The 26,338-nt window shown below is 33.5% G+C and overlaps 2 protein-coding genes across 9 annotated transcripts; one reads left to right on the plus strand and one right to left on the minus strand.

Annotated features, from left to right (window-relative positions):
* Positions 1–1,784: 1,784 nt before the first annotated feature.
* LOC131847213 (protein quick-to-court) lies at positions 1,785–11,147 on the plus strand. 3 transcript variants are annotated; one of them, XM_059196701.1, is made up of 6 exons: positions 1,785–1,976; positions 4,804–5,071; positions 5,672–6,712; positions 7,164–7,259; positions 7,862–7,954; positions 8,934–11,147. In XM_059196701.1, exons 2-6 carry the CDS (start codon positions 4,835–4,837, stop codon positions 9,135–9,137), a joined length of 1,671 nt encoding a protein of 556 aa, XP_059052684.1. In that variant the 5' UTR covers positions 1,785–1,976; positions 4,804–4,834; the 3' UTR covers positions 9,138–11,147. The 3 variants fall into 3 exon arrangements, with proteins under 3 accessions (XP_059052684.1, XP_059052685.1, XP_059052686.1); XM_059196702.1 differs by lacking the exon at positions 1,785–1,976 and adding an exon at positions 3,919–3,937; XM_059196703.1 differs by lacking the exons at positions 1,785–1,976; positions 7,862–7,954 and having other exon boundaries at positions 4,550–5,071.
* A 168-nt stretch (positions 11,148–11,315) lies between these two features.
* On the minus strand, positions 11,316–26,091 carry LOC131847099 (protein smoothened-like). 6 transcript variants are annotated; one of them, XM_059196563.1, is made up of 11 exons: positions 26,038–26,083; positions 25,908–25,960; positions 20,490–21,141; positions 19,090–19,303; positions 18,672–18,792; positions 17,704–17,782; positions 17,216–17,440; positions 16,804–17,005; positions 14,664–14,834; positions 13,504–13,707; positions 11,316–12,805 (listed from the first exon to the last, which is right to left on the minus strand). In XM_059196563.1, exons 3-11 carry the CDS (start codon positions 21,139–21,141, stop codon positions 12,409–12,411), a joined length of 2,265 nt encoding a protein of 754 aa, XP_059052546.1. In that variant the 5' UTR covers positions 25,908–25,960; positions 26,038–26,083; the 3' UTR covers positions 11,316–12,408. The 6 variants fall into 6 exon arrangements, with proteins under 6 accessions (XP_059052546.1, XP_059052545.1, XP_059052544.1 ...); XM_059196562.1 differs by having other exon boundaries at positions 25,908–26,091; XM_059196561.1 differs by lacking the exons at positions 25,908–25,960; positions 26,038–26,083 and adding an exon at positions 25,630–25,728.
* Positions 26,092–26,338: the final 247 nt, after the last annotated feature.

Here is a 26,338-nt window from a genome sequence, read left to right on the forward strand (position 1 = left end):
TCTATATATCTATTATTTAATATCTACATATGATCTACATATATTTTTATATTATTAACGTATATTTTGCATGGTAATAGCGACCATATTTAGCGACGTAAAGTTTATAATGTGGGGTATACTTAATTTTAAACGGGGATTAATATAAGTAATTAGACGTAATAGACTCGCATGACATTGTATTGTAATTGCTTTTATTTAAAAGTTCCGTATTCAACTATTTCAGCAACGGATCAGTTGTAGTCACATGTGATGTCCGTGCTTATGCTCATGTGTGGAGGTGACAGTTACCACTTACCATCATGATCCCTAAAAACTTGTTTGCATTCCAATTGCAAGAAAAAATAGAGAACAACAAATGAGAATCGTTAAAATTATTAGGAGAATTGAGGCTCCGAATAGAGACGCTCCTTTGCGTTAGATACTTAGAACAAAATCATTTAAATATCATAAAGAGCACGTAACCGTGGCACAGGAAGTGTGTTAATTAGCCAGAGCAATACGTAACTATAATTGCATTTGAATTACAGTGAATGCTTCAAGGTAATAAATACATAATGAAGTAAGTATATAAAAATAAGGCCGTGAAATGTGAATAAAAATATGATAAATCATGTTATTCCTGAACAAATAAACGTTATTGCACACAATTATTAGCCTAAATTCCTTTGTGTAAAATAAGTATTCTCAGCAAGTGCAATTTTCCGATAATAAATGTAAGGAAAACGTAAAAGAGAACGTAACGCAACCGTCTCTGCGCATTGCACTCGTGAAACATGTTTTCATCGTTATCAGAGTATGTCGTAATAATTATTGTTCGCGAAACTAAATATCTACCTGTTTCACCGAAGACGAACATCAGCACATATGTAGTTGAATACTATAAATTGAGAAAGAAATACATATATGTACATATTTGAGGGTACCTTTGAACATTGAACATTGAACCTTCCATGCGTCTTTCCTTAGGTACCTCTGACTGACAGACTTATAACAGGTAGAAATGGTTTAGAATTCGTACATAGAGAGGCGGTCGTAATCTTTGGACGGTAATAAGGTCAATCTAAATAATAAAACTCTTTGACTAATTAGTCTGCAATCTCATATAAAAAAAAATCCGTTTAGAGACATCGCGTGGCAAAATATACAGACGAATGGAGAAACTCCTTTTAATACCTGCGTGTGTCCTGTTTTTTGTTTGAAAGACGAGATAAGGCAGTAAAATTAGAGGATAAGAGGCCTAATATCTACGTTTGAGCGGTATCACAGGTGCTACATGCTATCGTGATGTTTATACCTACTACTGTTCATGTAGATATATGGGTGACAGTTACCACTTAGGACTTCAGCTTGTTTGCCCTTCTAATTACTTAAAAAATTACTGATAATGCTCACTGTTGTTCTACTGAAAATTACTAAACACGTAATTTTATAGTATTGCTATATAATACACCAGGTGGCGTATTGTACCTGATTTACGAGTTTCGGCAATGCTCTGTAGCTACTTATCACGGTGAAAAAATTATGTTATCGCTATTGTTCTCTGATTTGCTCAGATCCGTACTTACTGGTATTATGCAATTCGCTAGATGGTGGCATAACGTCGAGTACCTCGACAATGGAGTACACTTGCTAAAAGCAATTTGGTAGTTGCGTTGACGTGGCCACAGCGAGGCGCTACCAGCCTCAGCAACGACCAACATACCGTGAACAAACATTGACCAAGCACGCAGCCAACGCTCTGCGCTCCGACAACTTGCCGCAACATTCCTAGCGTAAAAGTTAACGTGAATGGTTTACTCTATGTAATTTGCGATGTTTAAGTTGATATTTCCAAGTTTTCCCTTGGAACAACATTGTGCGAACGACTGTATTATTTCGAATTACGAATGTGTTAAATACGTGTATCACTGATGTATCGGCGATGTTCTCACTGAGCGCGATGGATATTGGAAAATTCGTACTTGTTACAATTAGTAAGTAATCACCTATTAATTTTACTTTCGAATGTTTTTAGCATTGATTTTCCTTTGACACGTAACGTTTGATTTTAAGTTGGCATGTACATTGTTTAATTCTAACAATGTGTAGACAGAAATTATTGTTATTAATTATGATATGATTAAAAATAAACTAAAAACTTCGGCTAAATGGAGCTTCGTTGTTGTTGCCTAGTTATGTTGGCATAATTGTCGCCATCGAAAAACCCGGTAATGAAAATCCTACACAACGAATTTTATCAAACATAAACACTATTGAGATTAAGTATAGCAACAAAAAGATTTGGACCATTAAAATAAATATTTAATTTAGACTAGCACGTTACAGTAGTAACGTGCTAGTCTAAATCCTGGTGTTAAAGTAACTATTATGACAACTGCTTACCACTAAAATTACGGTGGCCTCAGCCAAGACCCGGACCCTTATCGGAGCCCTCATACTAAAATCCTAATCTCCAGGTAGGCTTCAGCTACTCCATAAATTTTTCCGCTGGATTTATAGTAGGTACATTCTGCATGTCTTCATTATAAGCTGTAAACCGCAATAGTATTAAAATAAATGGAATAAAATAACATAACATCAAACAAATCCATATTCCAAACCTGTAGGATGACGCGCCGTTTATAAATAGACGACATCGTGGACATATTACATATGGTAATATGTATAAATAAATAAATAAATAAATATGGTAACTTTTGTTTAATCTACAAATAAAACGCACATTTAATTTCAACAGTTTCTTTTAATTAATCTGTAGTGTAATTAATTCTTTTTTTAGATTAAATAGAGACAATAATCATTAAAGTAATCTGCCTGCGTATAAATATTGTTTATTATTTTTATTGTGATGAGACATGAGAGAATGAGCTGTAGATTAAAAAAAAATTGTTGACTATTCAAAAGTGCTTAAATTAAGTTTATTTTGAATAAATTATTTTCTATTATATTAATTACAGTTAATATTAATATATTGATAAAGACAAATGTAAATATTACAGAAAAAAATAGAATGATCAATGATTTTTTTACACATCAACTTAACCCTTTCACAAATAGCTATGCGGTACGATTTCAATGCCATAGTTGGTCTATACCAAGAAATATCTAGCATTTATTTCTTATAAGTAAATACTTATACCATATATAATTTAAGGACTGAATTAGAAAAACAATGATGCTATATGAATAAAACTATATATTTTTTATTTAACCGGGTCTTAAAATAGCCGAAACAAGTTATGTTTATTGTTATTAAATGTAATAGTACATTTTTATTGGATAAAATTTATTATTCACAATATTTAATGTGCTGTTTCTTCGGGATTAAACTGATTTTCCATCCTAAATAACTGGTAAAAATAAAGCACCAATATAATAATAAAATATAAAGATTATTAATCTTGCTGTTCTATTAATTCTTCTGATTGTTGACTAGACAAATACGCTAGTAAATATTAGTTGCAAAATGCTATAGTTCCCAGACTGAATACCTATAGGTAATATGATAATGCAATGTTAGTCAGGCCCAGTTGCGCAACTCAGCCATGTTGTAAGAAATCGTCTAAGCGAACAACGTTATACCGACTATTTATAATGAGTCTAAATTATAGACGCTTTATATTTATACTTCATTCAAAATCACTTAATTGTTTATAAAAGATTGTGAAATGAAGTTCCTGCTTGCGTTTACGATATAGATACGCCAGCATGCGACTGGTTAAAGATGATAGGATGTGTTTGAAGGATTGATTGTTATGATGTGTAGGATGACTAGGTTACGCGAAAAGTGGCAAATTTACCAAGAATTGACTAAAGGTTGAGAACCTCTATAATTACCACGATAACTTGCTGAAGGTATTACGTGGAAGTAGAGTGGGTACCCTGATGTCTGACGTTGCTAGAAGTCCGGCCGCCGCCGTTAGCAGCATTGCAAGTACCTCATGTTATTACTATTTTGATTTGTAAGCTTTTATATCTTATTTGTTTCATTGCGACATGTTATATACGTATACGTAACACGTGCTCTTTCTTCTATTTTTAAATGATTTACTGTTGACAATATGCTACTAAATACAAATAAATTTACGCTTTCCGCTGTAAAAATGAAAATCATTTAAGTTTTGATATGACTTCAGAATCTACCTGAGATTCTGAAATCATATGATGAAAAATCATATTAAAACTTAAATGATATTCATCTCCAAGATACAATGATATTACTGTATTAATATTATATTTTAAACACTAATAGTCATATATGTGTTTAATGTCTATATTCAATAAATAGAAAATTACAATAACATGTTACAATTACAAAAGTGAAGACTAAAATTAATAGATACGTACCTCACGTGTCTATTAATTTTGGACTTCACTTTGTCTGTATAAGCATAGTTTCTTTGCCTTTTATTCAATGCATTGATACAATACAGATACAGATAATCTTCAATTTTATTATCTGTATCTTGTACTGTCTATAGGAATTGACCGGATTGATATTCTACGTAAAGAATCGATTGTTTTAGCATAATGACCATTGAAAATAACTCGATTTTATATAATGTTTTTGATTTTATTACATTTTTTTGACAGCTGGGTCTTGATTTTTTGACATACAACCAACATGCAGACCTTATTTTTTTTGTACACATTATTTGAATTTAATAAAATCAATTTTCGTTCGAAAAATAATCGATTTATTCCATAATGGTATTTTACACGTACCTATCTGTTTCAATTCCAATTGCGAAATACAATGTAAACATATGTTACCTACTTTTAATTTATTATTTTTCATAGTACGCTACGTTCATGTAAACAATTGAAGAAAATGAATAAAAATTATAATAGAAGAGTGCCAGAGTTTCATGATGAACATTGCTGCACGGGGAATGTTGCCGGCAACTTCCGGCGCACATCTTCACTGCGACTGCGCGGTGAAAAGATGGTGCAGCGCTCGCCTCTTTCCACGAGAAAATTAATTCCTGTAATCACGGAGAACGGTCATGAAAAAACCCGAAGCGATGGAGCTCGACTCATGGAGCCGGGCCATCGCCAGAGAAGCCATGTAAGTTTCACTATTTGCACGTCAGTTTCTCTCGCTTTTGTCACTTAATAACCATATGATCAAACAGTACTACAGCAGCATAATTATTATGACAGCACAATTTTACTATTAATGTGAATTAATTTTAATGTGCTCTTGTAAATCAGTAAATTTTATTAACGTAGGTAATACCTCTATTTATTATATTAGATATCATGTTAAGAATATCATAACTTTACTTTGCCTATATGGTACACACAAAATACATTACTATAAAAAGTGATATGAAATGCGCACAAAAGGTTCTTCCTGCAAAGCAATAAATGGATGATAATTTCAAGTTATATCTCAAATATATATATATGGATGTAATAAACATTTCATCAATGTGTAATTGCATAAAATGTGAAAAATAATTTTATTTAAATTTTTATTAAGTCTCCTAATACTTTCTAATGAAGTTAAGTAAGGTAAAGCAAGGGAAAATATAGAGAAGCCTATATTTGTTTACATTCTATCATCAGCCTTCCTACATAAACTATATTATTATAAATTCACTAGTTACAAAAATTATAATAGGTTGTAAATTTTTTATCTCTTACATAGAATTTTTCTTTGCAGTCATTCAGTTCAAATGCCCAGCACAAATCAAGAAAATCCTGTTTGAAACCACCTGACAGCTATGTTGATGGCAAACTGGATATGACTGATTCTGCCCATACTCCACCTGGATCCCCTGAGGATTTACCTGATGATGACTCTCTCCATAGTTATGGTAGTGCTGCCACCGCAGCTTCTGTTGATGCGGGCTATGCCCCTTTCAATGGAACTACTTTCAGCGGCCGTTCCATGCGATATGTCCTACATTGTTCCTCTCATGCAGGTCTAGCAGGTGATGAATACCTAACACCAACACAACGTGCCCAAAAACAAATCCGTCGCCTTAAAGGCCTACTCAGCCATGCTAAAAAAGACTTAGAAAAAAAAGACAGTGAGATATTTCAACTCACAAAAGAAGTAGTTGAACTTCGCCTTTACAAAACATCAATTTGTTCACCAGATGAAAAATCAAACTCCAGTGAAATTGTGACCATTAGAGAAAATGCAGATGATATTTGTACAGAGCAAGAAAGCTTAAAACATGACGAAGCTTGTAGTAGTTTTGATGTGACAGATAGTCCTCTGTTCAAAGATCAAACTCCAACTCGCTGTCGAAATGATATGCAAGGCTCATTTACGGATTCAGGCCACTTTGATGATCTCACAAACTCTTCTTTGCACTCTAAAGAATCAGTTCATATGTTAACAAATGAGGCAGCTTGCATGACTGAAGAAGATTCAGAGGAGGAGCGACGTAGCCTAATATCTTTTTATGAAAAGAAGGTTGAAGATGTGATGAGAGCACATGTGGGAGAAACGCAGGAACTAAAAAAAGCTCACAATGACAAGGTGGAAGCTTTGCTGCAGAAGTTGGCTGATGTGAACACACGCTACTGTGAATTACTACCAAACTATGAACAAGCTAAAGAACGGATCCATTCCCTAGAGAAACAACTAGAAGAAGCAAGCAAACAGTTGCAAGAAGAAGAACATAGACATCGCTCCATGTACTTGCAAATGTATAACAAAGGAGTGGAAGCTGCTAAGTTTGAATTAGAGAAGGTAGTGTACCCTATTTTGTTTTATTTGACTGAAATGGCAAGCAATTTTTCTGCTAACAGAAAATGCTAATTGTTCCTTTTTACATCAACAGCACTGCATTTTCTAAAAAAAATATCAAAACCTTAATCAAATATGCCTTGGCATAGTAATGAAATGTTATGCCAATTGACAACACGTCCTGCAAAGCGAGCAAGTCATTTCATTTAGTATAATTTTTATTTCTAACAGCTGCTGACGATTCATTCACAGATGCTTTTGATTATTAGTATACCATGCAATTTGAATAGTTTCTTATTTTATGCATGAACTATAGTATTTGATAGTTACAGATACACACAGGGTTGTACAGTACGAAACTGTCCTCTTTTACTTTATCATGTGCCTTTAGTTGAAATAAAACTAAATATAATTTTATTAATAGTAAGTGCATAATTTTATTCCAATCTTCTAGGAAGGTGAGGCAGGTACTTCACAAGTGAGCAGAGTGTCTGTTGAAGAACTACTTGAACAGCTGCAGATTACCCAGACTGAGCTCGAAAATGTCCGAGTAAGTATAGATAATATTAACTTCGCTTTATTTTAACTTATCTGCGAAACAATAGTCTGTTTACATTGAACACTCATCCTTGACAACAGTTGTGTAACCTTTGTAATGCATAATTTACGCGTAAAATAATAAAAGTGTAGGTGTAATAATGTTTATTCTTTCATTACATTACGGAAAAATGCAGAAACAGTTATGGTATTGAAAAGCATTGAAAACCTTTTCTAGTCGTAATAGATACGCATGATAAAGACTTTAAATATTCAAAGTTATTCAAGAAAGTGTTTAATGCACACATTAATTATTAATTATTATTTTTTCCATTATAGTACTCCAGTAGCATTACAAATGTTTACAAATTGTCCATGTAATTTCATTCATCAATATCATTTATAACTATCTTATAGTTACATCTATTCTTGCCATATAATTATTGCTAACATTTTCTATTGAAGCTAATACCGTCGCCCATGAAGTGAGAACGGAGCTAGAAAAATAATTCTTAAAAATTATGAATAATTAACCGCATCACATTGTAACATGAAAGTTTGTGTGCATGTAGTGGCAATTAACAGGATCGAGCTTTAATGTGTAGTGCATTGCAGGACACGGCATTCACAGCGGACCGAACGGCAAAGTCACAAGTACTTCTAAGTGCAAAGGAGGCTGTTTCTTTGTGGGTCCTAGGAGCTCGAAAGGTTGGATCTTTTACCGGACAGCAGCGTTCACTGTTGACCATTCTCGTGTTTTTTTTTACATTTTGCTTTAGCACAAAGGTTTTGAGAAAGTCTTGCTAAAGTTTATGTTTTCATGTTTCTTATTTTTATATATTTATTCAAGGTGGAACTCTTTTTTAAGGTGTGGGTGGTCATCGTAAAACCATAAGTACTCATTTTATGAGAATTGTACATTGTTTTAATGTGCAAATTGTACTCGAAAAGTTTGATTAAATTGTAGCTGGTAAATTCTTGATTCCTGCTGCTATTTATAGTTCTGTTTATTGTTGTACTTATTATAGTTGTATTATAAAGTGGCATTGTAAATTACAAAATGCAAAGCAATATAAATACCCTACTCCTACTAAATATACTAACATCATCCTAATATATGATTAGCAATATTTACTCCTAACACATGTAGTTAATTTATATTTATTTTTTCCTGCCTAACACAAGCTTTGCATGATATGCCGCTGAAACAGCCTCTTTTGGTTTTATTTGTAACATAATAGGTAAAAGGTATACAGTTATTATATTTAAAATAGTATTACTAGTAGTCATTATTTTTTTAAATAGACTGCATACTATGTCGCTATGTACAATGATCAAGACTTTGAATGATTTTTTATTATTAAATTTCGATATTTTATAGCATTATATATACATTTCTTTGCACGAACGATGCAGGTATATTTAATAAATAATAATGGATTAAAAATGACATGAACGAATGAAAATGTATGTGTAATGAAAAAAATATTTGTTGTAAAAATTACGACAGTGTATTGTTATTTCTAGAATTTGTATAAAAAAAGGATAATTTTATTTTTTACATTTAGTTTTAATTATTATTATTGATGTAGTTTTTTTTATTTTAATGCCCTGTTAACTAATTAATGCATGCACTACAAAATATAACTGTAAACCAATTGTCAAGCATAGATATTTTATTTTACAGGCAATGTATCGTCGCATCGTAGAGTCGCAGAAAGGTAGCAAGACCAATGTGGATCCTGAGGTGACTTTGCAGTTCTTGAAATCAGCTATTTATTATTTCCTCACTGATCCGGAAAACCACCAGGGTCATCTGAATGCTATAGAGAACATTCTAGGGTTCACTGATTCTGAAAAAAAGAACATACACAAGGCGAGAGCTACATGAAGACTGCTGTGAACGTGTGATATGTCCATAGATTATTTCTGTTGCTACTTAGATAGGTTTTAATAGTTGCATGTTGTTGAATATGGAACCTAATTACATAAGTCCTAATTTTAGAACATATGCACATGACCATGCATTATCTTTAAGGAACTCTGATTTTAGTATAATTCGCACGTAAAATACACTTTATTTGTGGTGGTTGTTATCTCTCAATCTTCTTTTTTGTTTTATATCGAATTTATTTTTTAAATAAGTTTTGTGATTTCTGTTTAGTTCTTAAGGCCAAAGAATTAATTTCCTTTTTGTGCAATTTTACATTAGTTATAAGGTAAAAAGTACAGTGAAACAACTACATTCCATGTACATCTTTAAGTAGCATAAGTGTTGAATATTATAATTTTATTGTATTTGTGGTGTTGTTTTTAGACTTGTTATTTTTTTTTTTGCATGCTGGTCATTTTATTTAAATTATTAAATCAAGATGATTGGTAAAAATGTCACTATAAATCTAAAGGTGAATTTTATACACGAGTAAGCGAAAGTTTACAACGGGATTTGTTGTGTTGTATTATTTCTGGATACTTATTAAATTGATACTATGATTTACTATATGCAAATTAATACATGCCTTTGGCAATTTTGTTGATTAAAAAACTCTGTGAGGCATATAATTTTCAATCCAACTACACAATCTTTGTAACTATGCCTCCTATACCAAAATCATACATGCACTACATGGGAACACTGTGCGATGATATGACAATAGTCTTAAGGGGAAACCTAAGCCTGTATTTAAATATCACACGTGATATATTTAGCATTATTTGCATAATATCTAATAATTTTACTTTATATGAATTTTCCTACTACCTAACAAAAAATTACTTAATAATTATCCAGAATTTGTACAATAACTAACTTTTAGTTCCTATTATGGTAATTAGTTCAATACATTATAAGATTTACCTTCAGAATTTAATATTAGATGTAAGATTGTGTCTTGCCACGTTTAACTTGTCTGTGATTGAAGATAAAGTACTCTAACGATTTGCATAGTAGATTTTTAATTTTCAGTTTAAATTTATTTATCGTCAGTCTCCATAATAAACCATAATTTTTATTGTATCACAATTTGATTTTTGCTAAAAATGTTGACTTGTCTTTAGTTACTTGGACTACTTGATATGTACATACTAATTTATTTATACACTGTTTAGCATATCTTGTATTGCATTTTTTTACTATCTTTAAGTTATACATACATACATACATACACTTGTTATTATTATAATATAAACTTACGTCTCAGATTAGACTACTGAAAACAAAGAACCTGCTTATGTTTCGAGATGTAGGTATCATATTTCATATGATTAACATCATCTTTGGTTCACACTTATAAATTTTATTTTTGTTATGTATATAGTATGTTGGACCGACCTGCAGAGATGCAACCGCCTAAAACAATAGAAATATTCAATAACCAAAAACTCACTTTTTTGCATAGATCAAATTATGAATACAATTTTTTAGCTTAGTGCACCATTGTTCTACTAAACTTCTACATCTACACTAAATGGAGCATTCTACGTTAATATTTATCGTATGGTGTTCAGATAGACTGCAAGATTCCCGTACCTGTATCTTACTGTTATCTTCTATAATGCACGTACATTATTTAAGATTAGAACGGAACAGTAATGTCCGGCAGCTTTAAATCTCATGTATATTTAGCAAAAACACCTATGAGCCAAAACTAAAAGCAGTATTTATCATAGATAAAGTAAAACTTTATTAAGAAACAATATTAGCTCTCTGTTTGATTTTTTCAAGAGATCTGAGAACAAGAACTGCGTATTTTATCATGCTGGATGTACATTCTCCTAATTCTTATTTCGACTGTATTGTACATTTACATAGTATCTTATGTACAACTTTCATATATTTACCAAAAGATACGAACTACTTAAAAATTATTCCGTGACATAAATTCATTTTGTTATCATTAAATTATGAAACATGATTTTTATTGTTTGAATTTAAACTTTCCATATAAAAGTTAAGATTATCCATCGGAAATGTATATAGTTTTCATATTCTTGACTTACACCAAGGGTCTAACGCTAGAAAGTGAAATAACGTAAGAAAGAAGAAATGAAAAGTCGTGTTTGTTCTTTATCGTATTTTATTATGTAAAAAGTCATTTAAAATAAAGTAAATTACTGGTAGAAAACATACATATCCGTAAAAACTCCATAATAGTAATTAAAGCTAACAGACTTACGAATTATAAAATGCAACTCGAGTCTTTCTGCACTGATAACATTGCAGCATATTTATGCTGACTTTATAATTAACGCTACTTAGTACAATAATAATATAGCAAACTATTTTATTGCAATATCAAAATATCTATCGATTTCATCATAAATAGCCTCGGTACTCTTTCTTACTTACACAACAATGTAAATAAACATCACAACCGTGCCTTGTACGCTTTGATTATTGTGCCAGATGATAAGCTCTAAAAGTATCGTACTTATATCACAAAGTACTCGCGCTTCGATTGTAAAAATTAAATTTGCATTGCATTTTGATATATCTTACAACTAAATACTAATACAACTTACAGAGTAACAAACTATCAGTTCTGATTTGCCGCTGTCTTTCACCATGCTACTATTTATGGCACAATTATAATTATGAGGTTACAGATAATATCACAAAAATATCATTTGAGATTGTCATGAATGTTGCATGCGCACATGGACTTTCAAAATAAGATATATTCACTTAAACAGAGATTCCATTCAGTCTTTTAATTACATAACAATGATTCACACCACAAGCAGTTTTTCACATATCCGATAACCCTAGATTCTCATTATTAAGACTTGGATAAATCCTAATTTGAACTTTACACTTACGGGCTAAAAAGTTAAATAAATAATTTCCATAAAAGTATATTCCTTCATTCCATAAATGTCATTTATGGTATATCGAGTTCTCGTACACTGGGTTCTTATATACTTAAAAATATTACATATAAAAGAATGATTAAATGGTGAGTGAACTTCATTTTTAGTCAGATTTAAGAATGTGTTAAGCGACAATTTATATATAGGTCTGTCCAAATTAGCACTGATCTTTACTACTTTACTGACTAGCACTTTGAATAGAATGCATGGTGCTATTGTCAACAATGCATAACAAAATACAGTCGCAAGTATAGACGTAATTTTTTACGAGAACGAATTTATTCCTGAATAAGTCAATCAAAACTGAATTTCACTTCCTCACGAGACCGATCATTATTTGCTGCAACAGCTTGGAGCCAACAACGACTTAGTTGACTTTCAATGGACGGCGTGCTTTCTTTACGTACATTTGCCGCTCGGGCTTTACGTTTAGCCTTAGTGTGCTTTGTTCGTCGTCTGCCCACTTTCGTCTTCATTTCAGCAATTTTTACTGATAGTTGACTATCTAGTGAATTACGACGCGATTCAACAGAGACATGACGAAGGCTAATACTTATTTGAGAGTCTTGCGAATTACGACGATCCGGGGTAGAACTCAACGAGTGATGAGTGTGCGTAGGCAAAACGAGAGCGTCGCGCCTACGCACAAATCTTGGAAGATTCGCAGCCCACGATGACGATAAATCGGCACTATAAAGAAAAACAAATGATTAAAATAATTACTATCATGATAATGCTAATACACCAATGACGAATGGTACACACGTATCATCAGAGAATCATCTTAAATATGCATCAACATGATCCCAGATATTTGAAGTTATAATTATATTGTGTATAACTTGAATACGTTTTATTTAGACATAAGAAAAGTTTCTTAAAATACAATGTAACTTTAGTTTTATAAGAACTAAGAATTGCGTAAGTTAAATATATTGTATACATTACGTATACAATATTTTTAAGCAAAATAAAAATTTATATTATGTTATTATATAATAGGCAAAAAACAATTGGAGTACAGTACATAGCAAATAACTTGAATGTAATCTTAAATAAAATTGTTAAACATTAAGTAGGTTGATCAGCAATCAAAATCAAAATATCTTTATTCATGTAGGTAGCAGTAGACTACAGACTCTTATGATATGTCAAATCTACCGTTAGTTCGGAATGATATCGAGATGAGAAGAACTGACAAGAAACTCAGTTCGTATTCTTTACATAGAAATGTTGTACATGTTTACAATAATACACAGTCATTAAAATTCAAACTTGGGAGTAGAGTGACCAGCATATGCTCTTGCAAAAAAACAAAAAATCTAATCAATGTTCGTAACCTAATGTGCGACGCAATCATAATGTTATGATATATTTTTATTTCTTACCTCTCATGTTTCGCGTCCTCCGGATAGTCTATGGGGGACGTGTGGTCGATGCAGAGACCCACGGGGTCCTGCCTGGAGCCACCGAGCGAGATGGAGAGCCGGCCGCGAGCCGCGAACTCGCCGCGACGACGGTACGCGCGAGCAATCAACTCATGTTTGCGTGCACGCCGCGTTACTTCACTTTCCACTGAACATCCGCATTTCCTATAACATTGATTTCTTAAATACTAGATATAAATACTTATTAAACCACATTCCAAAACACCTGACTGTTTTGAAAATGAAGAATATGGGTATGATTTATTTATTTTTAATTATTTATAATTATTATTTCAGTTATAAATAGAGAACATGGAGTACTGCTCTCATCTTTGGGCAGGAGCACCTGGATACCAGCTCGGTCCTTTTGACTCGGTTCAGAGACGTGCTATGAGAATTGTCGATGATCCCAATCTCTCTGACTTCGTTTCGCCTTGTGTGTTCTACCGATTATACAACGGACTGTGTTCTGAGGAATTGTTCGACATGATGCCTACGGCTACCTTTCACCATGGCACCGCTCGCCATCGACAGGGAATTCATTCCCACAAGCTGGAACCTAAGTGGTCTCGGACAGTGCGGTTTCAGAGGAGCTTCCTCCCGCGTACACTTAGATTGTGGAATGAACTTCCTGCCGAGGTTTTCTCACGAGACTACAGCATGGGGTTTTTCAAGAAGGGTATATTAAGGTTTCTTCAGGGTCGGCAACGCGCACGTGACACCTCTGGTGCTTCAGGCGTCCATAGGCTACGGTAACCATTTACCATCAGATGGGCCGTATGCTTGTTTGCTACCATAGTAGTATAAAAAAAAAAGTTATAAAGGCAACATAAATTATATACACAATTAATTCCAAATATTTTAGCAACCGAGCATTACAGAAATCGGAAAAATAAGTAAATCGGCAATGTCCGCCCTTATGACACAAACTATATTTACGTCAATTCTCATTAAGATCCTTTCACTCGCTTAATTATTAAAAGGTAACAAAACAGAGACAAGACAGATATTCTTTCTTATTAATAATATTCGTGTTTAAATTTGTCTAATCGTGATTAGTGAAGCTTAATTTTGAAGGATGGGGTTTTACAATAGCCTAAGAAGTGAGTTACCTTGCCTACCTTGCCAAGTATCGCCTCCAGGCGGCGGCGGCGGCCGGGGTCCAGGTCCAGGAGGCCATGAGGGCGCCGGCCGCGAAGCAGCACAGCAGCCGCAGCTGCAGCACCGACACCGACGGCCGCGCGCCCCCGCCGCACTCCTTATTGTTTTCCTTTAAGGCTTCCAACCGACATCTACAATAATAATAATTCATTCAGACTACTTAATAGACCATATAATGTTAGAAACAATATTCCTAGAATATTATTAATTAAATAGAGGCAAAAGTAAAAGAAACAATAGCATGCGTATTTCCCCGCCATGACTCAAAATACTCGTAGTACGAGTAAATTTAGTTCTGTGAGCTAAAGCGCTAGACCACGGAGTACGTATTTCCGATCAGTATGGATACTTTTTTTTTATGGCGTTTATGAATATTAGCTATTATTTGAATGAATGATGAAAAACTCTAACTACAAATAGAAAAAAACATAATTACAATTAGAGGTAGTAATGGAAGCCCTTGTTACTATATAGCGCTACATAGTGATTTCTTCCAGGCTTTGTGTGATATGATTGAATGTGGTTGCAGTTCTTATATGTAATAGTAATCTTTTTGTAGATATATATTACTTTGAGTTTGTAATTCAAACCAAAATGTCAATCTAACAAATTCAAATTCAAATTCAAAATATCTTTGTTCATGTAGGTCTATTACAGACTCTTATGATATGTCAAATCTATCGTCAGTTCGGAATGATTTCGAGATGAGAAGAACTGTGAAGAAACTCAGCACGTATTTTTTTTAATGTTGTACATATTTACAATAATACAGATTCATTTAAATTCAAATTTGGGAGAATAGAGTGACCACCAGCATATGCTATTGAAAAAAAAAACAAAAAATCTAATCAGTGTTCGCAACCTGAACAGACCAGTCCCCACAAGAAGCACCCGTTCACGAGTATGACGGATGAGCCAGCCACAAGTGCACTCAACCATATTAGAGGGACCCGACCCACCACGCCGCCACAAGTTTGAACTTTATAGCGAGCATGACTGTTTCAAGTTACTCCACTACGTCATTTATATTATTTACAGCATAAACTATACCAATCACAGTTTTCACCCATTACAATATATAATTTACATTATTTAAATTACAATAAGTCATTGCTAAATTTAGAATAAGTTTCTTTAGTGTTTATTACATTATCTATGTCAATGGGAAAGCTATATACCTCATAACAAAAGTTAAAATTATAATTGAGTACACGCATTGTTGTCATTCAAGTAGTCGTTTATTTTATAATAAGCTTTTAGCGCAAAGTGTATTTTTTACATGTATCTTAAATTTCCCTTCATTTAAATTCAAAACATTATCAGGCAATTTATTATAAAAACGTATACAATGTCCCATGAAAGATGTACTTATACTTTATTGAGACGAAAATTAGGCATATTTAATTTATTTTTATTCATTGTATTAAAACTGTGTAAGTGACTATTCTTTGTAAATAATTTTTAGTTTTTACGTACGTACATTATATTTTCAAATATATATTGAGAGGGAACAGTAAGGATACCTGTTTCTTTAAAGCGTTCTCTAAGAGATTCGCGACACGGTAAATTATATATTGAACGAACTGCTCTTTTTTGTAATATAAAAATTGATTTTACATCAGCCGCCCTTCCCCACAATATAATACCATACGACATTATACTATGGAAGTAACTAAAATACACTAGCTTCGCTGTTGCAGTATCAGTTAACCGTCTAATTTTTCTGATAGCAAAAGCAGCCGAGTTAATTATTTTGGCAAGTGTGTATATATGTGGTCCCCACTGCAATTTATTATCTATTACAATACCAATAAAAGAAGTCTCATCAACAGAGTCCAAAACATGATCATTCAAACTAACATTTGTCATTACTTGTTTTATATTTGGTAAAGAGAATTTAACACATTTTGTTTTCATTGAATTAAGCGCTAGATTATTTGATGTAAACCAGTTAAGAACATCCTCAAGAGCATTATTTAAATTACTAAAATCCTTTGTATTTCTTTTCACTTTGAAAATAAGTGATTTGTCATCAGCAAACAATACTATGTCAAGTATGTTTTGGAATTGGTATGGTAAGTCGTCTAATTTCTCACTTACATGATATTCTTCTTAAAAGAATCCTTCCACAGATCAGCATTTCTAAATTCATAGATGTGACAGGCGAAGGTGACACATATAAAAACTGCTACCAACGCGGCAGTGAGCGAGCATCGCGTGATGGTCTGACGAATCTTGTTGGAAGCTTTAGGTGATATAACATCTTTACTGGACACGCGGACGGCGATCAATGAGAACACACCTGAAAATAACAAAGCGGATATGGATTTTTCGAATAGGAGATAGTTTTATTTACCATCCACCCGCTGCTCTTCAGTTTACCTGTGATCATGGCCGTTGAAACACTGCCGAAATATTGGGGACTCAACAAAAATAAAACGTGGTAAGATCCCTTGATTTACTAATTATTAAAAAATATTCACTTCTTAGGTAGTCAATATTATGTACATACCTCTAAGAAGAAAGTATCCACCGAGCAGCAATACAACAGATAACGGTGCAAGTAACAAGGCTACACGCATGGAATAATTTATATATCCGACAAAACAAATGCCAGTCACGCTACTGCCATCCACCTCTCCAAACGCCATCGTGGCTATGGTAAGCACCAGCGGTAACGACCACGCCACCAAGTGGAAATATGCGGCTTTCTTATCAATTCTATCTTGTATTTTACCTGCAAATTACACAAACATACATCAGTGTTTCTCAACGTGGGGCCCACGCCCTGCAATTTGATTGTTAAGGTTTGTGATTGTCAATTCGAAAATGCAGTCAACACAAGTTTAACCTTTTCGATCCTGGCCATTTAAATGTCGAATGCAGAATTTAGGTAGAGCATGACAATAAAAAATGGCGATTAGGAAACATTGATTTACACAGAAATACATATGTGATATTCTGCAACAACATAATATATTAATTGTCACAGATACATACCTAGTGCTCGGAAACTCATATGCCATGCATATGTAAATATGACGAACCAAACGCAGGCTGCCATCATAAAGTAGTATACCTAAAGAAAACAGAATTAGATTATAATTTAATACAGAACAGTATTCATACTATTCTAATGTTGTTGGCCGCAGCTAGCGTTTACTGCTTTACCGAACAATAGGGGGCGAGTGCAGATGGCACTCCAAACCCACGCAACAACTTATGGAGCGGCTAAAGGACAACTCCTGCCTGACGGATAGGACTTTAGTCCGAAATACCGCTAAGGGATAGGACTTTAGTATGAATCACCGCTATCAAAATGACGATGGCCTGCGTGAAATTCTGAATTCACGCAGGCCATCCTCATTTTGATCCCTGAAAGAATTTGACAGCGAAACAATCAGAGGGATGAAGTCACAGTGAATATCTGTGAAAAATGACAAATGTGCATGGCAACAGTTGTTCATTAAGGGGATTTTCATTCAATGTTAGTCACCTATATAAGTAATGTTAATAAAATGGCCTTTAAAAAAATCTATTGTTTCTTGTTAGTTTTCAATATTGGACAACAGGGAAAAAATGTAAAAAACGTAACGTTCATAAGCGGCTAAAATGTACTAGGTATTAATAAATTAGTTAGATTTCTTTTTTATTATTTTAATTTGAAACCCCTCACCAAGTGTAATATTAGGTTACGGAACCGGCTATTGTAATATATATACATATAAAGTATAATCTAAAAATAGTATATACTACTATTTCTACATTGATACAAGTACGTAGAACAATAATAACACGAAACCGTGACTAATGGCGGCTCGTAGGTACACTATGTGACTTTTGTTAAGGCTTTGGAAGAATTTCCACAAGCAAAAGAAATGCCTTAGTTGATCCAGTCAGTTATGTATAGCACTAACAATATACTAAAACATATAATATCTCTTCAAATAATATTAACAATATCTTACCAACACAAAAACGACTACACAGGACAAGTTTTCTTCTGCTGACGGCTCACCTTGTCGTCTGGTTCCATCTTTTGAACAAACAATATCTTCTCTTGAACCAAAGCCAAACTGGACAAGCCACCTGAACAAAGAATAACTTCTTAGATTTTAGATATAAAACTCGTAAATCAAAGTCCAATATCATAACAATTTTATGTATAACTAACTGGCTTTTACCCGCGGCGCCGCTAGCATTCTTCATATTATATTTACAACCTCAATATCAGTACAACAATAAGTCTTTAATGCTTGATGTATATCCGACGACGCCATAAAAAGTTTCATAAGTTTTTTAAGAAAAACCCTATAATCCTGAGACCCATCGACCTACAAAAATATATATAATTTTAATTAAATTAAAACTACTACTAAAGCTTACCCCATAGATGCGACTGCGAAACAGACGTTAATATAAAAGATGACCAGCGCAGGATACTTGTTAGCACTACGCCAATCGATAAGGAATGTGGCGACAGTCAACAGGTTGAGGAGCAGGCATACACCAGCACCCCATGCCACTAGACGATGGATCTGTTGATGCTCATCTTCAGTGTACAGTGGATCACGACAAGGTAATCCACAACCGGAAATACCTGTATTACAACGACAATGATTGTTTGAAATGTTTATTAAATATTCTATACTACATTCCCGCGACTTCGTCCGCGTGGAATTTAACTTTATTCTTCTAAAATAACAGTAGCCTAAGTTACATCTTATTTCATCAGCAAAAAAAGTCCCGTCAAAATTGGTCCAGACATTTCAGAGATTAGCCGGATCAAACAGTGAGACAAAAATTGTAAAAAATGTTAATTTGGTGTATGCACCGTATTTATTTTGATATATAGTATGTAGTAAAAAACGATTATTTCAATATTACAAACAGACACTCCTCCAACGTTTACTTCTGCAAGCTATGAAAATTCTTTAAAACAAATTATAACACTCCGTTTCATTTCTTTGTTTCTTTATTGGGCAATTTTATTTTTCTGTATGATCAAGCGGCGATATACATACAGTTTGTGAAAAGACGTCTACGTAGCTACATTAGTCTCAGTTTAGCCGGCCATCAAAAAAAAATCTTTTTAAGATTAAAAATATAGATAATGGTAAAATTAAAAAAATACTTGAATTTAATATTGACATCATAGTCCTAAATAATGGCAACACATGAGTGGTATCACAGCAGTGTTGGCAGTAAACGATTACTTTTTTAATCAATTAATTCGATTGATTTCAATCATGAATAAACTAAATATGATTAAAAAAGCCATGATAATAAAAAGCAATTATTAGCGTTAATCACTAATCATAATCATTAATTTATGAGTTTATAAAAGCCTGATTAACATTCATTGAAGGCTCTGTATGATTGATTATGAGCATCGGCTCTCTCGGACTTATTTAAAGTCTGTGGCAGGGAGCTAATCCTCCATCCTGTATTAATTTTATTTTGCTGTATGTGTCGGTCGTGATTAGATTATGATGTCGATGATTATTTCAAAGGTGATCATGATGACAACAAAATCATCATCATCGTCGACATCACTGCCACCAGCTTCATGTTCGTCGTCGTCGTGATCATCATTACCTTAATCCACATCGACAAAAGTCACTACGAATAATCAGGTGAAATGAGATATCGTATGTCAATAACCTGTACTGTCGCTGCCATAACACACCCTTCAGTAATTGTGTCATAAGCGAATACTACCAATCGCAACCCATTTGGCATTCTAAGCTTTAAAAAATATTAAACTAAGAGCCTGTATACTATACCTTCATAGAAATGCAGAAATTTTTCTGTATGGATAAGCGGCGATAAACATTTGCCACTTGTATTGAATTTCATTTCCCTCGCCGGTGTTTCACATTTCGGTGGGAATAGAGTAGTATTACATTTCAAAAAAGACGGGAAGTATGTAGTATTGTATAAAATTAAACAGGGCTCCATAGTAATCTTGCACATTTCATAAGAAGGCAAATAGACCATATCTTGTCCTAATATTCGTTCGCATTTTGGCATGAATGTCGCACATAGTAAAGGCTGTATCACAGCCCAGCATTTTGGCACGTTTATCAGTTCTTTATACAATTCCAATTGTATTTGTATTTGATTCTGATTGTCATAAAAAGTAAGATGAACGCTTGTTTTGTCAAAAGGTAGTTTGGTTCCTAGACAAGTGAACTTCTCTAGGGGCTCGCAGCGAGCTCTTCTCACGCAACTGTCAAGTTTAATCTCACGTTCCGGGAACCAAGGAGCCGCCCTGTTGGGCTTTATGAGTCTAAAGTTAGGAGTCCCATTGATAGATTCGAGTACATCTGTGCCGTTGTCTATTAGGATTGCGTTTTTGTCACTACCGCTATCATGTTGGCTCGCTTGACATAACAGTGCACTCAATATCCAACACAGCCATGTTGCAATTTTCATCTGAAACAAAAGGAAAACACTGTGACTATGATGCGTAGGTTTGGAGTCGGGGCAAAATAATTTGTAAAAATGAAAACTACAATAAATTTTCTTAGTCATCTTTATTTATGTAGGTGTAGGGCGATGTCAAATGAAACCCTTTAAATTTTCAATATTTTATTATGTCTACATATAGTTGAAATTAATTTTCTATACTGTAACCATTTAATCAGTAATATCCAAGTTCTCTCAAACACACTGTCCAAGGCTGAAGGAATCTGGCAGGTACGGTCATATAAAGTGATATTTATATAATTTCATTGTTTGGGTTGGGCGATAAATTTTAGAGATATACACATGGAAGTAATTAAAATAATATTACATATATTATTTTGATTAAAAAATACTAAACGAGTAGAGTAAATGTTTACACTATCTCGGAAATGTCATCAACAATTTTGATCAAAATTCGTACTTTGAGTTGATATTTATAACTTTTAACATTGATAACTTCAATTATGTATTTCGATATTATCTACAAGTAGGTGTCATCACTGAAAAAAATATATTATATATTTTTTAAAACCTTGCTTTAAACATCGCTCATTTCGTAGAGACACATATTTCCCCCATGGAATTAATTCATTAAATTACAATATATATTTTTTATTGAGTATAATATATTTTGAAAAAATAATCATTAACTATTGAAATGCGCAAAGGTTAATTTAAAGACAACAATTCTTTAGCAATAATTATTATGTAGTTAACAATTTAAACAGAAATAAGAGTAAATGCATTAACAGATGCCTTAAAAAGTTTGCCTATAAGACGAAATAATTTATTGCCGGAAGTACGCAAATATATACACTATTTCTTTCATACCAGTATACATTTTACAATGAAACATTTCATAGTTTTCTTTAAATGTAAAATATAATACTAAAGAAGAATTTATCTGTAATGTCTATCTATTTTTGTAACTATAAATAAGGATATTATTTAATACATATTATTTCCCAGACCATATACGCTTTATTTAAAAACATATGTACGCACGTCTTCTAATTTCTGAAAGTAAAAATATGTCACCCATATGTAAATTTTGGAAATAATCAATAACGTGTGTTTCTTGTAAAGTACCGTTACTTATTTTTTCAACGCTTAAATGAATATTTTGAAATATCGTTTTAGACAATTACATTTTAATTATGGGAATACTTAGAAAGAACTAATGAATCTATTTAAAAATATAAAACAACTATAAACAAAACTATAATTAATTATTATATGTAAATAATAAACTTTTTTACTTCTTTGACAAATTATAAAAAAAAAGTATTTTAAGTACGTATTGTTTTTATATTTTCTAAATCTATTTTCGTCCAACATAACAGGTTCATAAAATACTATTAAAACTATTTATAAAAATAATAAATTAGCCTATAGTCAACCTATATAATAACTGGATAATAGCCGTATTAAAAGGAAGGGAAGCCTTGGACATGTTTTTAATTTATTCTTTATTTTATGCCATATATTTTACAATGAAGGTAAAGGTGGGTAATCTTTATTGTGAAGGGTTTATAAAATTTTATTATTGACAAATCAAATTCAATAAATACCGGGCTCTTACTATAAGGTTGATGAAGATGATGACGTCACTCCAACCACGATATCACCAGGATACAAAGCTGGAAGCTTGCGGCTTGAACATATAATTCTTTCATATATGACATCAATTTCTTTCTTCTATCCTTGACTGTGATTACCTGAGATAGTAATTAATAAGTTATTATATTGTCAACATTGTAATTAATCACAAAAAGTAGAAGTCAACTTACCAGAATTGCGGGACAGTATACTAGACCTGTATATAAACATAATAATAATCTTTTTTGACATAATATAAATTTATTATGTTTCAGCTTAGGAAAATAAACTACATGCGGTAAATAAAAATTATGTACAACCTTAGGAATCGCATCGTCATTATTACTTGTCCGTTACACAATACACTTAACACTCGTCATATTTAGGTATTTCACAAATAAATGGGAAAATTAAAGTTTGTGTGGAACTTACTAACATAAAGAAACTCTTAAAGCTATTTGGATATCGACGATTTGCCGCCACGTCTAAAACTTCTGTTTGTAGCTCCACCCCTGCGATTCCACGTAGAACCACGATTACCCATGTTACCTCTTCTGCCACGACCATGACCATTCACTCCACGGCCTCTGCCTCTACCTCTCCCTCTGTAACCACCGTCCCATCTTTGATTTCTTACATATCCATCTTCTACATTACCTTCATCATTATAACTGTCTTCCTCATAATTTTGATCAAAGGCTTCTTCATCATTATATCCATCATCATTTTGTGGATATGACGAATTATCATAATTTGAATCATAATGGCCTTTGTTATTAAAACCATTGTCATTGAAAGGTGGACGTGGAGGCATATTTCCCATAGGTGGCATGTTATTAATCGGTGGCATGCCCATTGGTGGCATATTTCCCAATAGTGGCATATTACCCATTGGTGGCATATTGCCCATTGGTGGCATATTCCCCATTGGTGGCATATTGCCCATAGGCGGCATATTACCCAATAGTGGCATTGGTCCCATACCATGCATTGGTGGACCCATAGGACCCATATTGCCCATAGGCATTGGAGGCCTCATCATATTATTCATCTGAGGCATATTGTTCATAGGTCCCCTATTGTTCATTTCAGATCCATTGTTATAAGATTGATCTTCGTCTAAACTGTTATTATGCTCTTCCATATCATGATCATAATAATCATCTTGTTCAAAATTTTCTCCATCATTTTCGTTACCTTCTTGTTCATTTATTTCATTTTCTCTCTCAGGATACTCAAATGGTTGGAAATTTTCATCATCAGCATCATCTTCTAAATGAGGCATTACATCATGCAATTCTTCAATTTCACCCGTGGCTATGTATTTTTTCAGTGCAAGAGGTCCTTCTGATATTGCAGTCTCCAGCTTTGAGCCAGGTTCTACAGATATTAACTTGCCATAAATAAATATTGCAGATGGTGTAATATCCTGCAATGGTATAGCTCCAGGCACTGACTTCACTAATGCTTGAGTTAAAGCCTCTGTAGCAGCTTCATCAGTAGTTGGCCCATGATTCCATTGGGCTTGGAAATTCCTAGGTATAGGTTTACTATAAGGAACTTTCTTTACTTTTTTCTCAAATTCCATGGGTATGAATGTGGTATCCAGATCTAAACCGGGAATAACTTTGTCAGTATCAGAAGAGAATATTTCAACTTTGTCTTCAGGTCCCATTCCAGGAATAACAGCTGGTTCTTCTAGATCGTGATCATCCTGAACACCAGGTGGTAGAGTATTTAAATTATATTTATCTCTCATCAAGTCTCCAGGCCGATTTCGAGTCCAAAACTTTGAAGTATGATCATTAGATCCTGAACATAATATATGTCCCAGGGGATGCCATGCCATAGTCCACACTATTGATTCATGAGCACCTTCAATGCAACCAACTTCTTTATCAGTACCCACATTCCAAAACAGAATGGCTCCATCAGAACCACCTGAACAAAACAATCCTTCATGAGTAGGATGCCAAACAACACTAGATGCTTCTTTTTTATGTCCTCGGAATATTTGCAGTTCAGTTCCAAGTTTACGAATGTCAAATAATTTTAATAAGTGATCTCGAGAAGCTGTAATAAGCCAATTACCATTTTCATTCCATTTCAGATCCATCACAGTAGACTTATGGGCATGGAGTGTTGACAAAGCTGTTCCAGATTTTGGATCCCATAATTTAATTGGCTGCTGGTTATCTTTACTCCCAGACACAATAAGAGCTTTTGTAGGATGCCACTGAACACATTTAACATCTGCACCATGTCCTCTCAATATTCTCTCTTCCTGACATCTATAGAAGTCAAAAATTCTTAAAGTACCATCATCTGAACATGTAACTATCTTAGAATCACTAGGACTAAAACTAATACCTCTAACAGCTTCCTTGTGAGCCTGATACATTTTGACATTATTCATATTACTTTGCCAATACTTAATAAAACCTGAGTGATCTCCTGTAACCATCCATCCTTCACCATGAGACCAAACCATGGACCTTACAGGAGAATCATGAGCTTGAAGGATAGTTTCGAAATTGAATGTCAAACCATTCCATAAAGTAAATTCTCCTGAAGATGCTCCTGTTATCAATCTTCTACCTTCAGGGGTCCACGCAACGGCGAAGATCGGACATCTCATTTTATTGGTAGCTGTTTTAACAAAACGTGTTGTCACCGCGTTTATAGGATTATCGGGATATGAAGGCGGAGGTAACAAATCGGGAGTATACATTGCATCCGGTTGCAGTGCATGTCTGTCCCGCCAATCTCGTTGCCAAACGCGACATTCTAAAGCTTTAATTATAGCAGCATTATAATCTACTGTTTTCCGCATAACTGATTTACGTAAACGTTTACCATCAAAGTCATCTTGAGTCATGTTCAGCGGACCTTGAGGTGGAAAGCGCATTTGGTAGTTGAAAGGTCTAAAGTTATGGCGCATGTTGTTACGACCGGGCGGACCCAACGGACCACCCATGCCGGGTGGCGGCATGTTCAATTGCGGCGGAGGGTGCCCGAAATCCATAGTTAATGACTTCGATACCTATTTAAAGAAATATTTCTATTAAAAAAAAGGAAAAACATTTGCAGCAGCCGTTCTAAAAGTATGATGAACTGTATATTTTAATTCTTACCTTGTTTGAAGAGTTTACGCTATAACATTATATACGTAGATTTCACTACAACACTGCACAGAAAATACAAAACAAATATTAATAACAAATTCTATAAACAATTACTGGAATCATGAACACAGACGTTAACCTATTTTGTGAGAGGAAATTGTAGCCAAGCAAGCAAGCGACCTGCGCCATGTTGTTAATATGATAGTGTGGTACTCGCTGAATGATTGTTAACATTAGTCGATAATCAATCTGTCAAAAATATTACACTACATTTATACATGTAGTATATAATGCACCTAAAATAATATATAATAAATACAATTGAAAGTATGTAGATACTAAATACGGTTATATCGCTTAAGTAATATCTATCAGAATAACTTTGTGTAGAAAAAAAAATACAAAAGGTTAATGGAGAATGATTGCAATAAAATAAAATG

The sequence above is a fragment of the Achroia grisella genome, unplaced genomic scaffold (genome assembly GCF_030625045.1).
Source record: "Achroia grisella isolate CSIRO2021 unplaced genomic scaffold, CSIRO_AGI_Agris_v1 utg516, whole genome shotgun sequence".
NCBI classification, from domain to species: Eukaryota; Metazoa; Arthropoda; class Insecta; order Lepidoptera; family Pyralidae; genus Achroia; species Achroia grisella.

Excerpts from the sequence above, each read along its gene's own strand:
- LOC131847099 (XM_059196559.1), bottom strand. The coding sequence starts at position 25,798 with ATGGATTTCGGGCACCCTCCGCCGCAATTGAACATGCCGCCACCCGGC.
- LOC131847213 (XM_059196701.1), top strand. The coding sequence starts at position 4,835 with ATGAATAAAAATTATAATAGAAGAGTGCCAGAGTTTCATGATGAACAT. Across the intron at positions 5,072-5,671 it reads GCCATCGCCAGAGAAGCCAT|TCATTCAGTTCAAATGCCCA; the intron begins GTAAGTTTCACT and ends TTTTCTTTGCAG. Across the intron at positions 7,955-8,933 it reads GGGTCCTAGGAGCTCGAAAG|GCAATGTATCGTCGCATCGT; the intron begins GTTGGATCTTTT and ends TTTATTTTACAG.